A 20,588-nucleotide genomic window follows, 5' to 3' on the forward strand; every position below is an offset into this window, starting at 1 on the left:
GTAATTTGTATGTGCGCGCTGATTAACAATTTTGGTTCAAAACCATGAAAATATTGATTTTTAGTTATTTGATACAGCCGTTTAGGTGAAAACTTCAACATAAATTCAATATTTAAAACTTTTTGAATTTTAATTTCTTTTTGACACGTGAATTGTCTTTATTTTTGTAATTGATAAAAAATTAAGAAGGAATTTCAATAATTTCACAATTTTGTAAAAGTTGTCGAACCACTTTCAATTTTTTTTTATATTAATTAATACTAAAGTTTTGTAGTTTTTTTGGGTGTAGCAGCAAGCTCTCTCATACTCCAACACAAGCACACAGTTTGGTAGTGTGCGTTTGGGCATCACTGGTTTACGGAGAGAAGGGCATAACAAGTTGAGAAAAATTGCGAAAAAAATGAATTACATTCCTCCGTAACTTGATGTTCATCGCAGAGTGGTTGCGGCAATACTGACATTGTACACAAATTTAAGGGTGGAAGTTTACTTCATATCGGAATTGTACAGTTGTGTGAACAAAAAGGTGTAAACATAATTTGCAGAGTTTAGAGTTTCGCATTAAAATTTGTTTTTATTTACCTTTGCATGGTGGGAAATTTTAATCACTGTTAGGAAAAAATATATATATGTTATGTTATGTATCTAAAACCAATTTTATTTAATAAGAAATCAGCATATTTTAAAACTTCACAACACCTTATGGTTGTTTCTATTTTGTTCTCATCACTGTACATGTGATAGATCAGTCAATGGTGGTGGAAAATACGTTGCTCTCATTTGTAAATATGGAGTGGTAAAACGTTGCTCTCACTTCCCTCTTCATGTTTGCCCGTGATGACCCCCTCACCTAGCCCTCAAAATGTGCACTCGTGCCCGCACGGGCAAAATGCCACTAAGGGCTAATGTGCCCATCCCTGATTTAGCCTAAACAAATGACTGACGATACAGTCGAGTTGATACTAAGGCAATAATTGCGTTCAATCGATCCATACATTCCTCATAGATTTGACACCCATCGACACCCCACGTAGCGTCTAGCGAACATAGACAGGCCAGTACAAATAAAATTGAAAAGGTGGCAAACACTTCGATCTGTAAAGATGCAATTTTTTTGGCTGTGAATTCTTGTGCGATTTTTCAGTATTAAGAAGTTTAATGAATTATTTATTAAGTGATTTGATTGTGCAAAAGAGATAAGTGTCGTGTTCCTTACATTGAATTTTGAATTGGCTTTTAGTTTAAACCAGGGATGGGCATATTAGCCCTCAGTGGCATTTTGCCCGTGCGGGCACGAGTGCACATTTTGAGGGCTAGGTGAGGGGATCATCGCGGGCAAACATGAAGAGAGAAGTGAGCGCAACGTATTTTACCACTCCATATTTACAAATGAGAGCAACGTATTTTCCCACACCATGTTTACAAATGAGATGCACGCATATATGGGAAGTTGCACTGTGGGTAATAATTATAAAATTGCCTAACAATTTTAAATTTCTTTGTAACTACCATTAATTTATAAAATGTAAGACAAATAAAAAAAAGTATAATAAATATTTGATTTTAGTAATCATTTTTTTAATATGTCTTTATATCAGCATTTAGTTTTGTTTATTTGAAATAATAAATTATATGTTTACTTTAATCTCATTTGCTATAGGTACACGCATTATTGTACCAAAATTTAAATCAGATAACCTACTTCTTACCTTAGATATAATTTTCGAAGCAAAAAGTTTCAAGCCAGGTTATTTCTTTAAACTTCCCTATAAAAAGTAATTTCAGTAATAACTTCAATTTATGAACCACTGTTTCTTCAAACACATATGACCAATTGAATCTTATAAGAGCGCAATGTAAATAATTACCCAACAACCCTTCTACCACCCGCCAATCGTAGAATTTCCAACGACATTACGTTTTCCGCAGGGTTGCCAGGCTCGATATACTGTAGTAATTATAAAAATTGTCTTCAATATATTTGAAATTTTCTGAAAATAACTCAAATTCAGAATCGAATGCTATTATTTACAAATATATAAACTAATTTTAATAGTTTGATTTCAGTTTTGATATTTTATATTATGAAAAATTATAATTAAAAACTTAGATGTTGTTCGAATGAAAACGAGAAACGATTGTAACTAAAGTGACTTTTTACAACTGGCATCACCACCATTGACTGATCTATCACATGTACAGTGGTGTGAACAAAATAGCAACAACCATAAGGTGTTGTGAAGTTTTAAAATATGCTGTTTTCTTATTAAATAAAATTGTTTTTAGATACAAGTATAACATATATACATATATTTTTTCCTAACTCTGATTAGAATTTCCAGCATCCAAAAGTAAATTAAAACAGATATTAATGCGAATCTATAAAACGTGCAAGTTATGTTTACCATAGATAACTTGATACGAGACTCTTTGGTTCGAGAGAGAGCTGTCAAAACTCGCATTTTTTATAACATTTGCCAATGATTCCACTGCTGAAAAATACTAGATTAGGTATATAATAAATTACACAAAACACTAAATTAAACACTTTGAAAATGCATACATATATAAATGCTAAAATGCAAAATCATTAATTAATTTACATAAACATTTATTTTGCCAAAATATGTTCGCATAGTTCAATGAAATTTCATTTCACATTAATTTCGTCAAGTAATTATAGCGCTGCTCTTCTGGCATCCCACTTTTTTGACTAACTGCTGATTGGCGTCACCCTGATTGTGTTTTGTTGCCAACTCAAAAAAACAGATCAGGGTGCCCTGCCAGCTGACAAGCGAGAGAGCAAGAAAAGAGATTCTGATCAATTTATCTATGATGTTTACCTCTTTTTGTTCACACAACTCTACAATTCCGATAAGAAGTAAACTTCCACCCTTAAATTTGTGTACAATGTCAGTATTGCCGCAACCACTCTGCCATAGATAACTTGATACGAGACTCTTTGGTTCGAGAGAGAGCTGTCAAAACTTGCATTTTTTATAACATTTGCCAATAATGCCACTGCTGAAAAATATTAGATTGGGTATATAATAAATTATACAAAACACTAAATTAAACACTTTGAAAATGCATAAATGCTAAAATGCAAAATCATTAGTTAATTTACATAAACATTTATTTTGCCAAAATATGTTCGCATAGTTCAATGAAATTTCATTTCACATTAATTTCGTCAAGTAATTATAGCGCTGCTCTTCTGGCATCCCGCCTTTTTGACTAACGGCTGATTGGCGTTACCCTGATTGTGTTTTGTTGCCAGCTCAAAAAACAGATCAGGGTGCCCTGCCAGCTGACAAGCGAGAGAGCAAGAAAAGAGATTCTGATCAAGTTATCTATGACTCTGCGATGAACATCAAGTTACGGAGGAATGTAATTCATTTTTTTCGCAATTTTTCTCAACTTGTTATGCCTTTCTCTCCGTAAACTGATATTCCCCTCATCTAGCCCCCGTGCGCACTTTGCTAACTTTGCGGGCTAAAAATGTGCCCATCCCTGGTTTAAACAAATTATTTTATTTTCTCTTTAACTCTATTCTCTTAACTTATATTATTTTGCTATTCACAGCTGTATTTACACTAGTACTTTTAAACTGTTCGCTACATATGTATGTAGTTTTTTCAAACAGTTTGGTTTCCTACTTGGATTAACAATTAAAAATATTTTACATCGCGTTCGTTTTTAATTGCAATTATTTTGTGATATCTTTTCATCTGTGTTGTTGTGACAAGAAGGATCTTAGATTCCACAATTTATTGACGGCAAGAAGTTGCATTGGTCCTGTTTAAATTGTAGATCGGTTGAAATAGATACATTTAAAGTTTATAAGCAAATACGCAATGGCTACAATGAAATCTGTCAGAATCTTGTAACTCTCACTTCGTTTCGTCTTTTCGCTACGCGGCGCCAATAGAATATTCCAAGCGGAGCCAGGTACTTCTCCACATGGTCTTTCCAAAGGAGTGGAGGACCACTCCTCTTCTTCGGCTTCCTCTGGCGGGTACTGCGCCGAATACTTTCAGAGCTGGAGTGTTTTCGTCCATTCGGGGGATATTACCTAGGCAACGCTGAACTATGTCAATGTCGTCGTATAACTCATACAGCTCATCGTTCCAAGCCTCTGCTCCATGTAACAGAGTGGGAATTATGGTGAGTTTGGTTTTTGTTCGTCGAGGAAGGACTTTACTTCGCAATTGCCTACTCAGTCCGAAGTAGCACCTGTTGGCAAGAGTTGTACTACATTGATTTCCAGGCTGCAGTCTTGGTGGGTTTACACTGGTTCCACGATAGACGAAATTATCTACGACTTCAAACTTATGACTGCCAACTGTGACGTGAGAACCAAACCAAGAGTGCGACAACTGTTTTTTTGATGACAGCAGATATTTTGTCTTGCCCTCGTTCACTGCCAAACCCATTTGCTTAGCTTCCTTGTCCAGTCTGGAAGAAGCAGAACTAACGGCGCGGGTGTTGAGGCGGATGATATCAATATCATCGGCATACGCCAGCTGCTGTACATTCTTGTACCTGTTCGATTAAGTTCTGCAGATCGAATTATTTTCTCTAGCAGCAGATTGAAGAAGTCGCTCAATAGACAGCTGCCTTGTCTGAAACCTCTTTTGGTATCGAACGGCTCGAACAGGTCCTTCTCGATCCTGAAGGAGCTTTTGGTATTGCTCAATGTCAGTTTACACAGCCGTATGAGTTTTGCGGGGATACCAAATTCAGACATCGCGGCATAAAGGCAGCTCCTTTTCGTGCTGTCGAAAGCAGCTTTGAAATTGACGAAGAGGTGGTGTGTGTCGATTAACCTTTCGTGGCCCTTTTTCAAAAATTAGCGCATGATGAATATCTGGTCGATTATTGATTTACCAAGTCTAAGGCCATACTGATAAGGTCATATCAGTTTGTTGACGGTGGGCTTTAATCTTTCTCACAATACGGTCGATAGAACCTTATACGCGATGTTGAGGAGGCTTATTCCACGCTTAATTGGCGCAGATTGTAGGGTCTCCCTTTTTGTGGATTGGGCAGAGCACACTTCAATTCCAATCGTTGGGCATGCTTTGGTCTGACCATATTTTACAAAGAAGCTCATACATGCCCCGTATCAGCTCTTTGCCGCCGTGTTTGAATAGCTCGGCCGGCAATCCATCGGTCACCGCTGCTTTGTTGTCATTCAGAAGGGTAATCGATTGGGAAATCGGGTTCGCCCTGTCCTGGCGTTGTACTATCACTGTCATTCAGCCGTCTGGAGAAGTGTTCCCTCCATAATTTAAGTATGCTCCGGACATCGGTCACTAAATCACCTTCTGGGGTTCTACAAGAGTATGCTCCGGTCTGGAAACCTTCTGTTAGCCGCCGCATTTTTTCGTAGAATTTTTCGAACGGTACCACTGCTGACCAGCTTATCAAGCTCTTGATACTCAGGCATTTCGACCTCTTTCTTTTTTGTCTACAAATGCGTCTCGATTCCCTCTTAAACTCTCGGTATCTATCCCACCCCGCACCTGTTGTGGTCGATCGTAACGTTGCGAGATAGGCAGTCTGTTTCCTCTCCGTTGCGACATACCAGCTGTTCGTTTGCATTTTCCGAAAAGCAATGGTTTCGGTTGCAGCTTTACGTAAGGAGTTTGAAATGCCGTTGCACAGTTCCCTTATACCGAGTTGTTGACGAGTCCTCTCAGAGAGCAGGAGTGCAAGTCGAGTAGAAAATCGTTGTGCTGTCTGTTGTGATTGCAGCTTCTCGACGTCGAACCTTCCTTGTGTTTACTGACCTGCGTTTTTTGCTGCACAGAGGCGAGTGCGTATCTTGGCTGCAACAAGATAGTGGTCCGAATCGATGTTAGTACCTCGGGGAATACTAGAGACGTTTCTTTCGCTTATCAAAGCATTATCCATTTGGTTGGTTGCTTTTCAATCCGGAGACAGTCAGGTAGCTTGACGAATTGTCTTATGCTAGAATGTAGTACTACAGAATGCTTCATAACGAAAGCTGAGTCAGAGAATGTAAAAACACAGAGAAGGTGCAAATTGAATTCTGTATGATGATTCGATTGGACGGCCAACAGAGCTGATAGAACTGAAGTAAGGAATTCACATTCTCGCTGCTATTTAGCAGAAATGAGCACGTTCTCTGGCAGAAATATATGTAAAACGACTGATCTCACGCGAGAATGAATAATGAAAAATGCTTTGACGAAAAAATATACAAAGTCAAATATGCGTGATTGTTTTGTATCATATTGTTACGATTTTACTGCTTGCTAGTTCACTTTGTTAGGTTCGTATCTCTAGATTGACAAATAAAACCAAAACTGTTTAATTTAATTCAACAACTCTTTATTTCACAACTCGTCTACACTATAGCAGTTTACTCTTAGCACTGATTGATTACGTTGGCGCTGCCACGGCTTATATAGCCACGCACTTCTCGCTGATGCCGACGTGTCCTTCTAGAATATCGCGTCTGGAAATTACCAGAACATACGGTTATACGGCGCCAGACGCAAGCAGACAGTCGCGGCGCCGGACTCAGCAATTGTTTAACTAGACAAGCAGACAGTGCGGCGCCAGATGTCTACAACAAGACAAATGCTATTCCATATACCTACAGCTATTGTTCATAATCAGGGATGCATATAGTAATACAAATACAACTTAATACTACTTTTGTAACACTGCCCTCCACTAAAGCCTAATCGTCCCGATTAGGCACAAATCCTCTTGAACCAAATGGGGCGAGCCTCTCCAAATGTACTACTTTCATTTTACATCGTGCTTTTCCATTTCTTTGTATGCGGTATACCACGTCATTAAGTCGTTTCATCACCATATAGGGTCCTTCCCAGGCTGTCTGCAATTTCGGGGACAAGCCTTTCTTTCGAAGTGGATTGTACAACAGGACCAGATCACCTTTTCAAAACCTTTTGAATTTGCCGCTTGATCGAACCGGTCCTTCATCTTATTGCTCATCAGATGCGTATGCTGTCTTACCATTAGATGCAATTCATTCATTTCTTCCTTTAAGGCAGAACAATAATCTCCATCATTTCTTACAGCTGTCGGATTCGTTCCAAACTTAAGATCAGCAGGGAGTCGCAGATCAGATCCGAAAATAATCTTTGCTGGCGTGTAACCAGTTGTCTCGTGCTTCGCTGAACGATACGCCAGCAGGAACATCTGGATGCACTTGTCCCAATTCCGTTGATCTTTATCGACGATTTTCCGCAGATGTTCTTCGAGCGTTCGGTTGAATCTCTCTATCATCCCATCTGATTGTGGGTGTAACGCTGTTGTCCGTGTCTTGTGGATGCCCAATAATGTACAGACTTCTTGGAAAATGGAAGATTCGAAATTCCTGCCTTGATCTGAGTGTAATTCGACGGGCACTCCGAACCTTGTTATCCAATTTTCTACAAACGCTTCGGCTACTGTCTTCGCTTCTTGGTTTGGTAAGGCATATACTTCTGGCCATTTACTGAAATAGTCCATGACAACCAGTAGATATTTGTTTCCGGCCGTACTGGTTGGGAACGGACCTGCAACATCCATTGCGACTCGTTCAAATGGTGATCCCACGTTGTACTGTTGTAGCCTACCGCGACTTTTGGCTTTAGGACCTTTAGCTGCCATGCACTCTACGCAATTACTTATCCATTCTGCTATGGAATCTCGACAACCGATCCAGTAGAACCGTTGTTTAATCTTCTCTATAGTTTTTGTTATTCCAAGGTGCCCTCCACTAGGTCCATTGTGATATTCTTTCAATACTTTTGGGATCATGGACTTCGGTACTATGATCAGCAGACGAGACTGTTTGCCATCTTCGCTTTCCCAGGTACGATGAAGGTATCCATTAACGAGGTTTACGCTGTTCCATTGGGCCCAATACGCTTTTGCCGTCGGACTCTCGTTACTTATTTGTTCCTTTGGTGGTCGCACCCCATTTTCTTTGGCCATTACCAGCTTTGCAAGATCAAGGTCCTCCAGCTGATTGATTCTGATGCGATGAGGAGTCCAGTCATCTTCAGGTTCTATATTCAGTAATCGCACGTCGATTATACCTTCTTTTCCTTCTAATTTGGAGCAATGTTTACATTCCAGTGGACAAGGGCGACGTGATAATGCATCCGCATTTTTGTGGTGAATCCCCTTTCGATGTTCTGTTGGTTGTTTCCGTTTTGATGGGTTTACCTTTATATTGCAATTTCGGGCAAAGTGACCCGCTTTTCCACAGTTGAAACATCTGCCTGTTGTATTTACTCGCCGTGCAGCAATTGTCTTCAGAGTCTTCAATATTTCTTCCATCAGCGCCGGTTGTTCCATTTCAACCCTTTGTACTTTGTGTGCTGGTTTACTTAGTAGGGAAGCTGTTTCCTGTGTGAGGGCGTGCGAAACCGTTTCAGCAAACGTTCTTTTTGGCAATGCATATGTGGCGCGTTTGGTGTCCACATCACGAATTCCATTTATGAAACATTGAATTTTTACCCTCTCAATGTATTCCACAGGTGCATCTGCATTTGCCAAATGAGCCAGTCGTTCGATTTCAGTTGCGAACTCTTGTAATGACTCGTTCATCTTCTGACCCCTATTTTGCAGTTCGATCTGGTATATTTGTTTCCGGTGCTCACTACCATATCGTCTTTCTATCGCACTCATCAATGCCTCATAGTTGTCCCGTTCACAGTCTGGAATAGTCTGAAGGATTTCTGCCGCAGGTCCTTTCAATGATACAAACAAGGACGCCACTTTGTCCGATGCATTCCACTTATTGGCCACTGCTGTCTTTTCAAACTGAAATTTGAAAATTTGAAATGGAATACTTCCATCGAATGTGGGTGCCTTCAATCTTGGATTATTTGTTGATGGTGCAGGGCCATGCAGTTGCAGTTCTCGCATCCGATTACTCAAATGAAGAACTTCTGATTTCAAATTTTCTTCGTCATTTTTTAACGTGCTTAATTCGTCTTCCAATTTTGAAACTTTCTGTTGCACTTGTGTATTACTTTCTGTAATCTGTTGTACCAAACGCTTTTCTAACTGCGTATTATTTTCAGTCATTTGTTGTGTAAGGCGAGACTCTAACTGTGATGTATTTTCAGCTATTTGCGTCATTTGCTGTGCCAGACGATTTTCTGTTTGCACTGCCTTTTCTGCATTTTCAGCTATTTGCTGTGCCAGACGATTTCCTGTTTGCACTGCATTTTCTGTATTTTCAGCTATTTTCTGTATAGCCACTAACAGCATGTTCATGTCCACACTCGATGATGTTCGTTGTTCTTCTACTTTTTCTTCTACCTTTGTAGAAGTTTCTGGCCCAACAAATTCGAACTCGTCCACATTAATTCCATCCGCTTCCATTGCTTCACGTAATCGTGCCTGCAGATCCGCCTTTTGCCCGCTTATCGGCAAATTACGCTCCTCCAGTTCCTTTTTTAATTGCTGAATTCTCAATTCTCCGAATTTAACCATCTTGAATTTGGATTATTTGACAATCCCACTTCTGACACCAATTGTTACGATTTTACTGCTTGCTAGTTCACTTTGTTAGGTTCGTATCTCTAGATTGACAAATAAAACCAAAACTGTTTAATTTAATTCAACAACTCTTTATTTCGCAACTCGTCTACACTATAGCAGTTTACTCTTAGCACTGATTGATTACGTTGGCGCTGCCACGGCTTATATAGCCACGCACTTCTCGCTGATGCCGACGTGTCCTTCTAGAATATCGCGTCTGGAAATTACCAGAACATACGGCTATACGGCGCCAGACGCAAGCAGACAGTCGCGGCGCCGGACTCAGCAATTGTTTAACTAGACAAGCAGACAGTGCGGCGCCAGATGTCTACAACAAGACAAATGCTATTCCATATACCTACAGCTATTGTTCATAATCAGGGATGCATATAGTAATACAAATACAACTTAATACTACTTTTGTAACAATATGAACCTTTTTTTTCAATGTTTTTGATGCTTTGATTTGTAGTAATGCCATATAACTACATATGTACTTATGTACATACATTTATAAGGAATAACAAGTACCGCACGCATATCTGTAGTTACGGACAACCAATGACCGAAACTCACTTTTTTTGAAAGAGTCAATCTGTCGAAGCACTGACGCGACGACAAAGCGCCACAACTTTGTGTTGTTGGCAGAAAATCCGAGCTGTGCCGAATGAAACTAACAAACGATCGCCGATTGCTACCTCTTCCCTCGCTGCTCGAACAGCTCCGCCAACAAGCTAGCTTAAATAACTATGTATGTTTCTGTAAGAGTTTGCATACATATCGGCGCGGATTTTTGCGAGCCATGGAAAAATATTTTAGAATTGACAAATATTATAAATCGACAACAACTATGTTGCCACTTTTGTTACTCCGTGTTTTTTTTGTGTTTGTGCAATGTATGTACATATTATAAGTATATACATATGAATGTATGAACATGCAGATCAATGCGCGCACATGTAATATATTGATAAGTGATAAAATTAAATTTCTGAATGCACACAGCGTATACATACATTCATATGAGCATGTGCAGATACATAAGATTAATATGATAGAAGATCTATTTATATATTGTGATAAATTTAATTGCTATGAGTAAGAAATATACATACTACAAAAATATTTATTAGTAAAGCATTTTATGTAAAAATCAAATAAAACAAGAAAAAACGTTAACTTCGGCTGCACCGAAGCTAATATACCCTTCACAGATGCATTCCTTTTAGTAACTATGTGTTCAGTTTATATGGAAGCAATATGATTTAGTAATACGATCTGAACAGCTTTTTCGGAGTAATCCATGTCAAATTTCATGAAGATACCACGTAAAATGCGAAAGTTTTCTATACAAGCTCTTGATTCCGATCGTTTGGTTTGTATGGCAGCTATATGCTATAGTAAGCCGATCTGAAAAATTTCTTTTGAGATTAAATTTTTGCCACAGAAAATAATCTATATCAGATTTCGTGAATATATCTTGTCAAATGCTAAAGTTTTCCATACAATAACGTTTTTCCGATCGTTCAGTTTGTATGGCAGCTATATGCTATAGTAAGCCGATCTGAAGAATTTTTTCGGAGATTACATTGTTGCCCTAGGAAATGACCTGTGCCAAGTTTTGTGAAGATAGAATGTCAAATGCAAAAGTTTTCCATACAAAACCTTGATTCCGATCGTTCAGTTTGTATGGCAGCTATATGCTATAGTGGTCCGATATCCGCAGTTCCAACAATGAGCAGCTTCTTGAAAAGAAAATGACGTTTGCAAAATTTTAAAACGATATCATAAAAACTGAGGGACTAGTTCGTATATATACAGACGGACAGACGGACATGGCTAAATCGACTCAGCTCAACATACTGATCATTTAAATATATACTTTATAGGGTCTCCAACGCTTCCTTCTGGGTGTAACAAACTTCGTGACAAACTTAATATACCCTGTTCAGGGTATAATTATTGAATATGTATTCATACAAACTTATACTCATATCAGAGAGCTGCAACGATCACAATTTTTTCAATCATACCCGATCATTGACTCACGATTTTTTGTGACGGAAAACTCTACTTCAACAAAAATGAATGATCGTAAGCGAGCGTGCTCAAAGCGAACAATCAGTTTCAATCACTGTTGCTTGTTTCGTCAAGATTTTTCTCGATCGAAAGCCTTGTGTGAGCAGCAAAGAATGTTCGAGAATGCTGCTTGCATTCCGATCGATCACAATCATACCGGGTGGTTCCTGCCAGCAGCGCAGTCGCTGAGCGTTCTTTTTCTTTAGCTGGAAATATTATAATTGAAAAAAGAAATAGGCTCGGACCATGTTCAGTTGATAATTCATTTTTTAAAAGTTTTAGCGATTAAGAAACCAAGTTTATTACCTTCTTTTAATTCTAAGTTTTTGTCGATCTCAATGAAGAAGTGATAAAAATTTGAAATTTGTGTTCCCTAATATTTTAAGCATTACCTTTGTTTATTAATTTTAAGCATTAATTGAATTTTAGTTTTAAGCGTTAAAAATGAAGAAATATATACAGTAATGTTTTGGATTTTATGCATCGCAACTTGTTTCCGTTAAAACACACAAATATGTACATACAAACTATGCACATACATATTTGCAGGGCAATTCTCGATCTGATTGGTTCAATCACAATCAATTCAAACGCACACTTGATCGATGTATGAGTTTTCGTGCATCATTGGACTTGATCGTGTTTTTCTGTACAATCATTTCCAATCATCATACCGGAACCGAACAATCAGTTTTAATCAGTAAGCAGAGCAATCAAATCAATTGATCGAACTCCTTCGTTTTGAGCACGAAACTCGATCGAACAATTTTAATGCGAACCGCTGTGTTGAGTTTGACTCTTTTGAGCGTGGCTGATCAAACCGGATCGATCATACTCAATGCAGGTCTCTGATCCACATAATCGTCAACATAGTGGCGATTAATGATTGCATCGACTGCCCTCGGATGGTCATTTTGAAATTTTGATGCATTTAAATTCTGATCAAACCGGATCGATCATACTCAATGCAGGTCTCTGACTCATATCATAATTATTTTTACATGTCAATATGGAATTATTGAGGGCAAAACGCGAAAGCATACATATTTGCATACATTGCACATATTCCCTGGTTGAAAGCAAAAATTTAAACATGAGTACGCAAATGCCGACGGCAAAACGAAATTCTTTACATTCGTTGGGAGTGTAATCATGGGCATGCATACATACATACTACTTATATTTGTGTCTCTTCATATTCTCTGGTTGAGTATTTGAGAGAACTGTAAACAATGTTAACATTTCACAGCGTGAATTCTGTGGTTGTGAGAAGAATTCCTTACTTCAATTCGAACAAATGTTCGACCTGGACCTTCTCTATGTTTTTACATTCACTGGTTGAATTACGTAAGATGAATGATCCTGGCTTAGCATTACCCAGAAGTATTAATGCTTCTTCTCTTGTAATATGTGGTTTATACCAGAAGTTTGATGTATCTTTAGCAAAATTTGTATTTGTGTCTGTGATATTTTTCGTTACTATTTTGCATTCTTTTTTATTTTTTACATTGGTACTACAAATTTGTGCGCTGAACGTTGGATAGGGGCTAGTCGAACGATTTAAAAAGCTTGTGATTTCCTCATATGGGAAACTAGGTGCTTGACACCTTTTTAGATCCTTAGTTTCTGGGATAGGTTGATCTTTTGAATTCTCTCTATTAAGATTTAAACCGTTATGTGATGTATCTAATAACTCATTACTAATTTCATTTTGTTCCAAAATTATCCTATTATGGACATTTTCGGATAACTTACGAGTATTGTTTCCACTTCGCACTATATTATTGATTAGTTTGTTCTTTGAGAGAAGCTCACGTTTCCCTGTCTGATTGTTTTTATTAATTGAATTGTCATAGCTTTGTTGAAGCTTTTCATTGTTGGCAATTTTCTTTTTTAAATATACATCTTGAATCATTGCTGTCTCCCCTAAATTATATAAAGAGTTCGTCTCCTTTAAAAACGGTTGTTTATCATTTTCAAATTGTGATTCGTCAAAAATACTCTCAACGTGCTTCAGTTGACTTTGCGTTAATCCTTCAGATATGTCGCCATATGTGAATGGCAGTGCAGTTTCTCTGGCATGATATGGAATATCTACTGAATCATCCGATTCCAAACTGAAATTTTGTTTCATATACGCACTTTTATATATGTCTGTGGCCTTAGTACATATTCCCAATGGTAATCTAATTGCCCTTACGTTGTCATTCATTTTAGTTAGTTTAGGTTGGTACGCAGCTCTCAAGTAATTGCTCAAGAACAAAAATACATTATTTCTGAAGTAATTTTGACAGCTGGTTACGCATTGTGAATGATCCACATTAGAAGAGCAAGAGAGAATAAACAAAGTAAACAAACTTTGTGCGTATGTATGTATGTATGTGTATGGTAACACAAATATTTTCATTGAGATTTAAGGAATGTTGTTGACGATTGGTTGGTTTTATACAACATTTCAAAATGGAACATACTTTATAATAATGATTTCAACTAATTTAGGATGAATTTGACGATTACTTCGAATTTACTGCAAGAAACAATTGTTGATTTGATGTTTCTTCGCAAAACCAGGTTTGCCATATTCACATTTTATTGAAAAAAAGTATTAAAAATGAGTACTAGATGTCTTAAGAGCTGCGTACTAGCACAAGTAACTCTATCGCAGGAACGTTTCTGGACCGTTTCTTAAGCGTTTTTTTATATGAAGTTTTTACGTTTCTTGAGAGCTGCGTACTAAGCTTTAAACATAAAGCGTAATTCCAAGGAGTAATCACTAGTATATTTGAGAAAGTTCTTAAGGATACTGAAGAATGCTAATCTATAGATTTTGTAAATAAATGGAATTCGCTACATTACCTGCTACTGTCTCTTATGAGAAAATCTAATATTACTTCACTCTCTTATTTATTTTTAAATTTTTTTCGCGGTACAATCATCACACAGACTGACTGCGAGATACCCCGGACAGCGGCTGACTCCGACGGACCACATCAAAGCTAACACGCGCTGCTAGGAATTCTTCGACAACGTGAGACAGCAAGAACTTAATTTGCAAAGTTATTCAATGAACTTAGTTTTTTACTTGTTTCATTATCTGTTATTAATATTATTAACTAATAACAGAGAATATATGTATATTAAAATAATAAAATGACTATTTTTAATTAAATTAAATGAATGAATATGAAATATACTTGTACGAGTATTTGGATCACACTGTTTGTTCAAAATTGAACATGTTCGTTGCTACCAAAGGACGGACAACAACATTATATTTAAAAACGTTTATATATTTCACAAATGTTAAATAAGATAAGAAAAATCGTACTATTGATACAGTCCACTAATATTAGATATCTACATATGTTCAAATATATTGAACATACATATACATAAACAGACACATACTAAAAATGCATTGTCATGCAAATAGCATTCAACAGACAATAACACAAACATTTCTAAGGATATATAAGATGTTTGCACATGATAACCCATGGGTTCTTAGAATACATTTTAGCAACTGTTTGTAAATGTACTCACATGAAAACAAACCCAAGGTCACAAAACATGTGCACTTGAAAACAATACCATACCATGTAGCATAAGCAATATGATACATACATATGAACATGCACACATACACATATATTAAGATAGTTAAGATAGTTCTTACAATTATATATAAATACGTGAAAATTCTAAATAAAATCAGACTAAAATAATTCACGTAGAATGAAACACTTCTCGTAGAATGAAAAAGTTCTCAGCTTAAATAAAATCTTTATTTTTCCCCCACCAGTGGTAAGGATATAAAGCATCTTATTTAAGTTTAAAAGTTTGATCTTACAAATCAAACAGTTTGATTATAATTCAAACAGTGTTCGATATTCATCCTATCCTTTGTAAAATATCAACGAATTTTGGAGTGTAGTAAATCCGAAGTCATACTAATAGTGTTGTCCGGTTTGTAATCTTTAATGCTCTATTCTATAATGGATCACCAAAAATAAAAAGGTGCTAGTGCGATAATATTGCTTACTTACTAATGGACCTTTGTCAAGTTTGATCACGATTTGATAGTTGAGATTTTTCATTTGTGGTGACACTCTTTTAATCAATCGAATTAGTTGGTTTTTATTGTCTACCAAATTTTCTAATAATATCACAATATCTCTTTCCACTCTCTGTTCTATGAAATTATAATGAAATCTAGTTGGAAGAAAACTTCGGATTATCATTATGCACTGGTATCAATAGCCCAATTTTATGATACCGTCGGCATTGTATTGTGAACGTAGTTTTACAAGGAGCGTTCCAAAGTAAACAGGACTTAAAAAAAACAGAACAAATGGTTTTATCGGCAAAATCAATTTATTTTATTCAAAATAGTCTCCTTCTGCTTCAATGCAGCTGTTTGCAAGGTCCAAAAGCATGTCGAACGAGTATTTTAGCTCGTTGGGCGGTATGGCCGCCAGTATGCTGGTGCAAGCATCTGCATAACGCTTTCCTTTCATGTACAAATGCAGTTTTCCGAAAAGGAAGAAGTCGCACGGTGTTATATCAGGTGAATACGTGGAGTGGTTAATGGTTAAAATAATCACAAGATGTCCTAGGTGTTGTGTTCTGAGCAATTTTTTGTCGTCAGTCAATTTGTGCGGAACAACCAACGGAAGCCCAAATCTTCGGTCAAAATTCGATAAATCGATGTTTTGCAGATGTTCAATTCGATTTCCATGAATTTCAATAATGATTTCGGCTGATTTTTGATGAATTTCGATGGAATTTCCGGTGATAACAGATTTTGATTGGCCCACATGTTGATCGTCATTTATGCCCTCACGACCACTTTGAAAACGTTGAAATCACTCGTCCACTCTGCTACGGAATAGGCAATCATCGACATAAACTTGTTTTGTCAATTGAAACGTTTCGGTAAAAGTTTTACCAATTTTAAAACAAAATTTAATGTTGGCTCTTTGTTCAAAGCCCACCAGTCAACCAGTCAAGCGCACCAGTCAACCAGGGTGGCGTAAAAGTAATTCTGCTATCAGAAGATGCTATAAATTTTGCAATGTTCTGTTTTGACCTTTGTGTAGTGAACACTACGAAATACACGTAAATAAACAATGGTACGCTACACTGCGTGCCACAACCGATATGCTGAAGGATGCATTTCCGCGGCGCCTAACCTCCTGTTTTGGCGATTTGCACTGGCCAGCAAGACCGCCTGATTTGATCGCTCCAGACTTCTTTTTGTGGGGCTTTTTCAAGTCGCGGGTTTATGTCAACAAGCCTCAGACTATTGCAGCTCTTAAATACTATATCCGTCAAGAATGTGAGGACCTATCAACTGTGGCGGCTTCCATTTACATGATATCATATTCTCGACTTGATATAAAAAATTTAAAAGGCCAGATAAAAATTATCCCCAAGCAGAATCCAAGTTTTTCAGTTTTTAAAAAAGTTTTTCATTTTCCAAAAAACATCGAAAGGTTATTTTTGCGCCACTAAGGAGCGTTAGATTCAAAAAGTCTTGTTTACTTTGGAAAGCACCTTGTAGAATTACGTCCATCTGAAGATTGATTGCTATCCCAAATGACGTCATTTGGAAACAATTTTCTTTCGCAAAAATCATTTTGAACAACCTGATCCAACAGCAAGCAGCGATAGTAATGGTTCGGACCACCAAAATTTGTTTACATTCTTTCCAATGGTCATTTTGGTTCTTACGATTTGTAATGACTTTATATGTAACATTTTGTAAATATTTAATAATTTATTTTTGTATTTATCAAAATATTTATTCTGAAAAAGATGAAAAACAAGTTATGCAACCAAAAATAGTACGCATTTTATTTTATTTTTCCTTTTCGGTTTGATCAAATGATATATCGTACTTATGTGTACTTGAAGTATATCACAATTATCATTCTCCCCTACAACTTGTTGTGAAATAAAACACAATTTGTTAGGTTCAATATCCTAATGTTAGGTTATTTAAGCAAATAAATTTTAATGTACATAAGTAGGTCAGCTTGCTATACAAAGAAAAACGAAAAAAATTATATTATATTACGAATATTAAGTGTCTATATTAACACAGATTGTATTCTTTTGATTTTTATTTACCTTTACTATTTATGAAAGTCTCACGTGTTTTCGTTCCTTTCTAGGGCAAATTATAAAATTAATTTCATTATTACATAATTTTTCGATCCAAAGTATTATCCATTTAAATTTTTCATGCGAATTTGTATAAACTAAAGAATAACAAAACTAGTCTTGAAAGAATAGGATTAGCGAGAAAAACATAAAATATATCGATTATAAACATTTTAGTTGTTTTATTTGACTTCAATTATTTAATAAAGTTAATTGCACAAAAAATTATAGTTTCTTTTATGTTTTGATTTGTTTATTTATGTTATTATATTATTTATGTTTGTTTTTCTAACCAAATGACTTTCTGCCCTCTAGAGCGATTGTAAATATATAACATATGTACATTAATTGTATAACTGAACAAACTTATTGAATGAATATTGAATATTATGTATACGTATAACATTTGTAAGTAATTTATAAATAAATGTGGAGTCATAAAAAATTGCAGACTCAATTTATAAATAATTTTTATACTATGAAAAATATCTTTTTATTTTTCATATTATTTTATTACCAAGTATAGTCAATGGTAATATCTTCTGGGCGAATGAAATTATTGCTGTCGCAGGCTGTTTTACAGAAAGATCGCAGAAAATATGACATTGATTGTCCTTTTCACCAGCCAACGGACGTGCTACAAAAGCAAATATAGTTCTAAACATATCTTCGGAATCACCATGCGAAATATTCCACAGCCTATTATCTGGCTCAAGACCGAAATAAGAAATATTTTGGACAGAGTAGTGGCGACGAAAAAAGAATAAACGTTTATTATCCGTTAATGTAATACCATATTTAGACACTTTGAAATGGACCTCATAGGGTTTTAAATACTTGAATTGGAAAAACATTTCATTTAATGCTTTCCTTATAGCTTCATCTCCAGTGAGTGATTCCGTGTTATAATTGAATAAATAAAGAACATTACAAGCTGCTCCTTGTGCTAACAATTGTTCTTGAACTAAAATTAAATCAGCCTGTCCGGATGATAAAGAGAAATCCGTTTTTGCAATAATTAATTTACATGGCAGTGCCAATTTATCGACAGTGTGTTGATAAACAAAAGCTGAGAGAGAAGTAAAAACTGGTTCGTTATGGTAACCCTTCAATCTTACGCCGCAATCAGTTCGCTCCAACAAATAATGACGCACGAACTCACTATTATCAGTTACTACAGCTAAGTTTACAGGTGGCCGTGAAACACGAAGCACTAGACCGAACGCATTTTTATATGTAGTTGAATTACGTAAGATGAATGATCCTGGCTTAGCATTACCCAGAAGTATTAATGCTTCTTCTCTTGTAATATGTGGTTTATACCAGAAGTTTGATGTATCTTTAGCAAAATTTGTATTTGTGTCTGTGATATTTTTCGTTACTATTTTGCATTCTTTTTTATTTTTTACATTGGTACTACAAATTTGTGCGCTGAACGTTGGATAGGGGCTAGTCGAACGATTTAAAAAGCTTGTGATTTCCTCATATGGGAAACTATGTGCTTGACACCTTTTTAGATCCTTAGTTTCTAGGATAGGTTGATCTTTTGAATTCTCTCTATTAAGATTTAAACCGTTATGTGATGTATCTAATAACTCATTACTAATTTCATTTTGTTCCAAAATTATCCTATTATGGACATTTTCGGATAACTTACGAGTATTGTTTTCACTTCGCACTATATTATTGATTAGTTTGTTCTTTGAGAGAAGCTCACGTTTCCCTGTCTGATTGTTTTTATTAATTGAATTGTCATAGCTTTGTTGAAGCTTTTCATTGTTGGCAATTTTCTTTTTTAAATATACATCTTGAATCATTGCTGTCTCCCCTAAATTATATAAAGAGTTCGTCTCCTTTAAAAACGGTTGTTTATCATTTTCAAATTGTGATTCGTCAAAAATACTCTCAACGTGCTTCAGTTGACTTTGCGTTAATCCTTCAGATATGTCGCCATATGTGAATGGCAGTGCAGTTTCTCTGGCATGATATGGAATATCTACTGAATCATCCGATTCCAAACTGAAATTTTGTTTCATATACGCACTTTTATATATGTCTGTGGCCTTAGTACATATTCCCAATGGTAATCTAATTGCTTTTACGTTGTCATTCATTTTAGTTAGTTAAACATAAACCGTAATTCCAAGGAGTAATCACTAGTATATTTGAGAAAGTTCTTAAGAATACTGAAGAATGCTAATCTATAGATTTTGTAAATAAATGGAATTCGCTACATTACCTGCTACTGCCTCTTATGAGAAAATCTAAATTTACTTCACTCTCTTATTTATTTTTAAATTTTTTTCGCGGTACAATTGCGTATAGGAAATATACAAAGTGTAGATAGGAATATACTTATGTAAATATTTATTTTTGTACGTGTATATGCAAGTTCTTTGTATTTATTTAGGAAGAGGCCAATAGACTTCAGTTACTAATATATGATTGAGAAATGTGTAAGAGTTTTCACTCAGCAATTGTTTCTGTCTCTTATGCTACGTATGTATGTACATATGTATATGTAAGACTCACTTTGTACTTATACATTTATGTATGTATTGGAATCGCAACATGTTGCTACAGATTATAAGTGTTGTTTTTAAAACCTAAAACTAATCGAGTTAGCTGTGGAGTTATATATACGGTATATACATATGTATATATATTCCCGGTGTTCCATTTTATCTGTAATAAATTGCATTTGCACACATAGATTCCCACAGCAGTACATTTCCAGCCCCGTGCTTAACCGAATATTTCGTTTCGTTTCCTCACTACGACTTACTTCCGAGCAAATACGATAC

At 36.1% G+C, this 20,588-nt stretch overlaps 1 protein-coding gene across 1 annotated transcript; it reads right to left on the minus strand.

Annotated features, from left to right (window-relative positions):
- Positions 1 to 12,581: 12,581 nt before the first annotated feature.
- LOC109579420 (uncharacterized) lies at positions 12,582 to 20,009 on the minus strand. Its single transcript, XM_049448048.1, has 2 exons — positions 19,829 to 20,009; positions 12,582 to 13,713 (listed from the first exon to the last, which is right to left on the minus strand). The coding sequence occupies exons 1-2, from the start codon at positions 19,896 to 19,898 to the stop codon at positions 12,899 to 12,901; spliced, it is 885 nt and encodes a 294-aa protein (XP_049304005.1). The 5' UTR covers positions 19,899 to 20,009; the 3' UTR covers positions 12,582 to 12,898.
- Between the last annotated feature and the right edge of the window lie 579 nt (positions 20,010 to 20,588).

The sequence above is a fragment of the Bactrocera dorsalis genome, chromosome 2 (genome assembly GCF_023373825.1).
Source record: "Bactrocera dorsalis isolate Fly_Bdor chromosome 2, ASM2337382v1, whole genome shotgun sequence".
NCBI classification, from domain to species: Eukaryota; Metazoa; Arthropoda; class Insecta; order Diptera; family Tephritidae; genus Bactrocera; species Bactrocera dorsalis.

What these genes read in the sequence shown, in the direction of transcription:
- LOC109579420 (XM_049448048.1), bottom strand. Translation starts at nt 19,898, where the DNA reads ATGAATGACAACGTAAAAGCAATTAGATTACCATTGGGAATATGTACT. An exon ending in GGCCACAGACATATATAAAA is followed by an intron (nt 13,714 to 19,828) that starts GTGCGTATATGA and finishes ATGATTCAGTAG; the next exon opens with ATATTCCATATCATGCCAGA.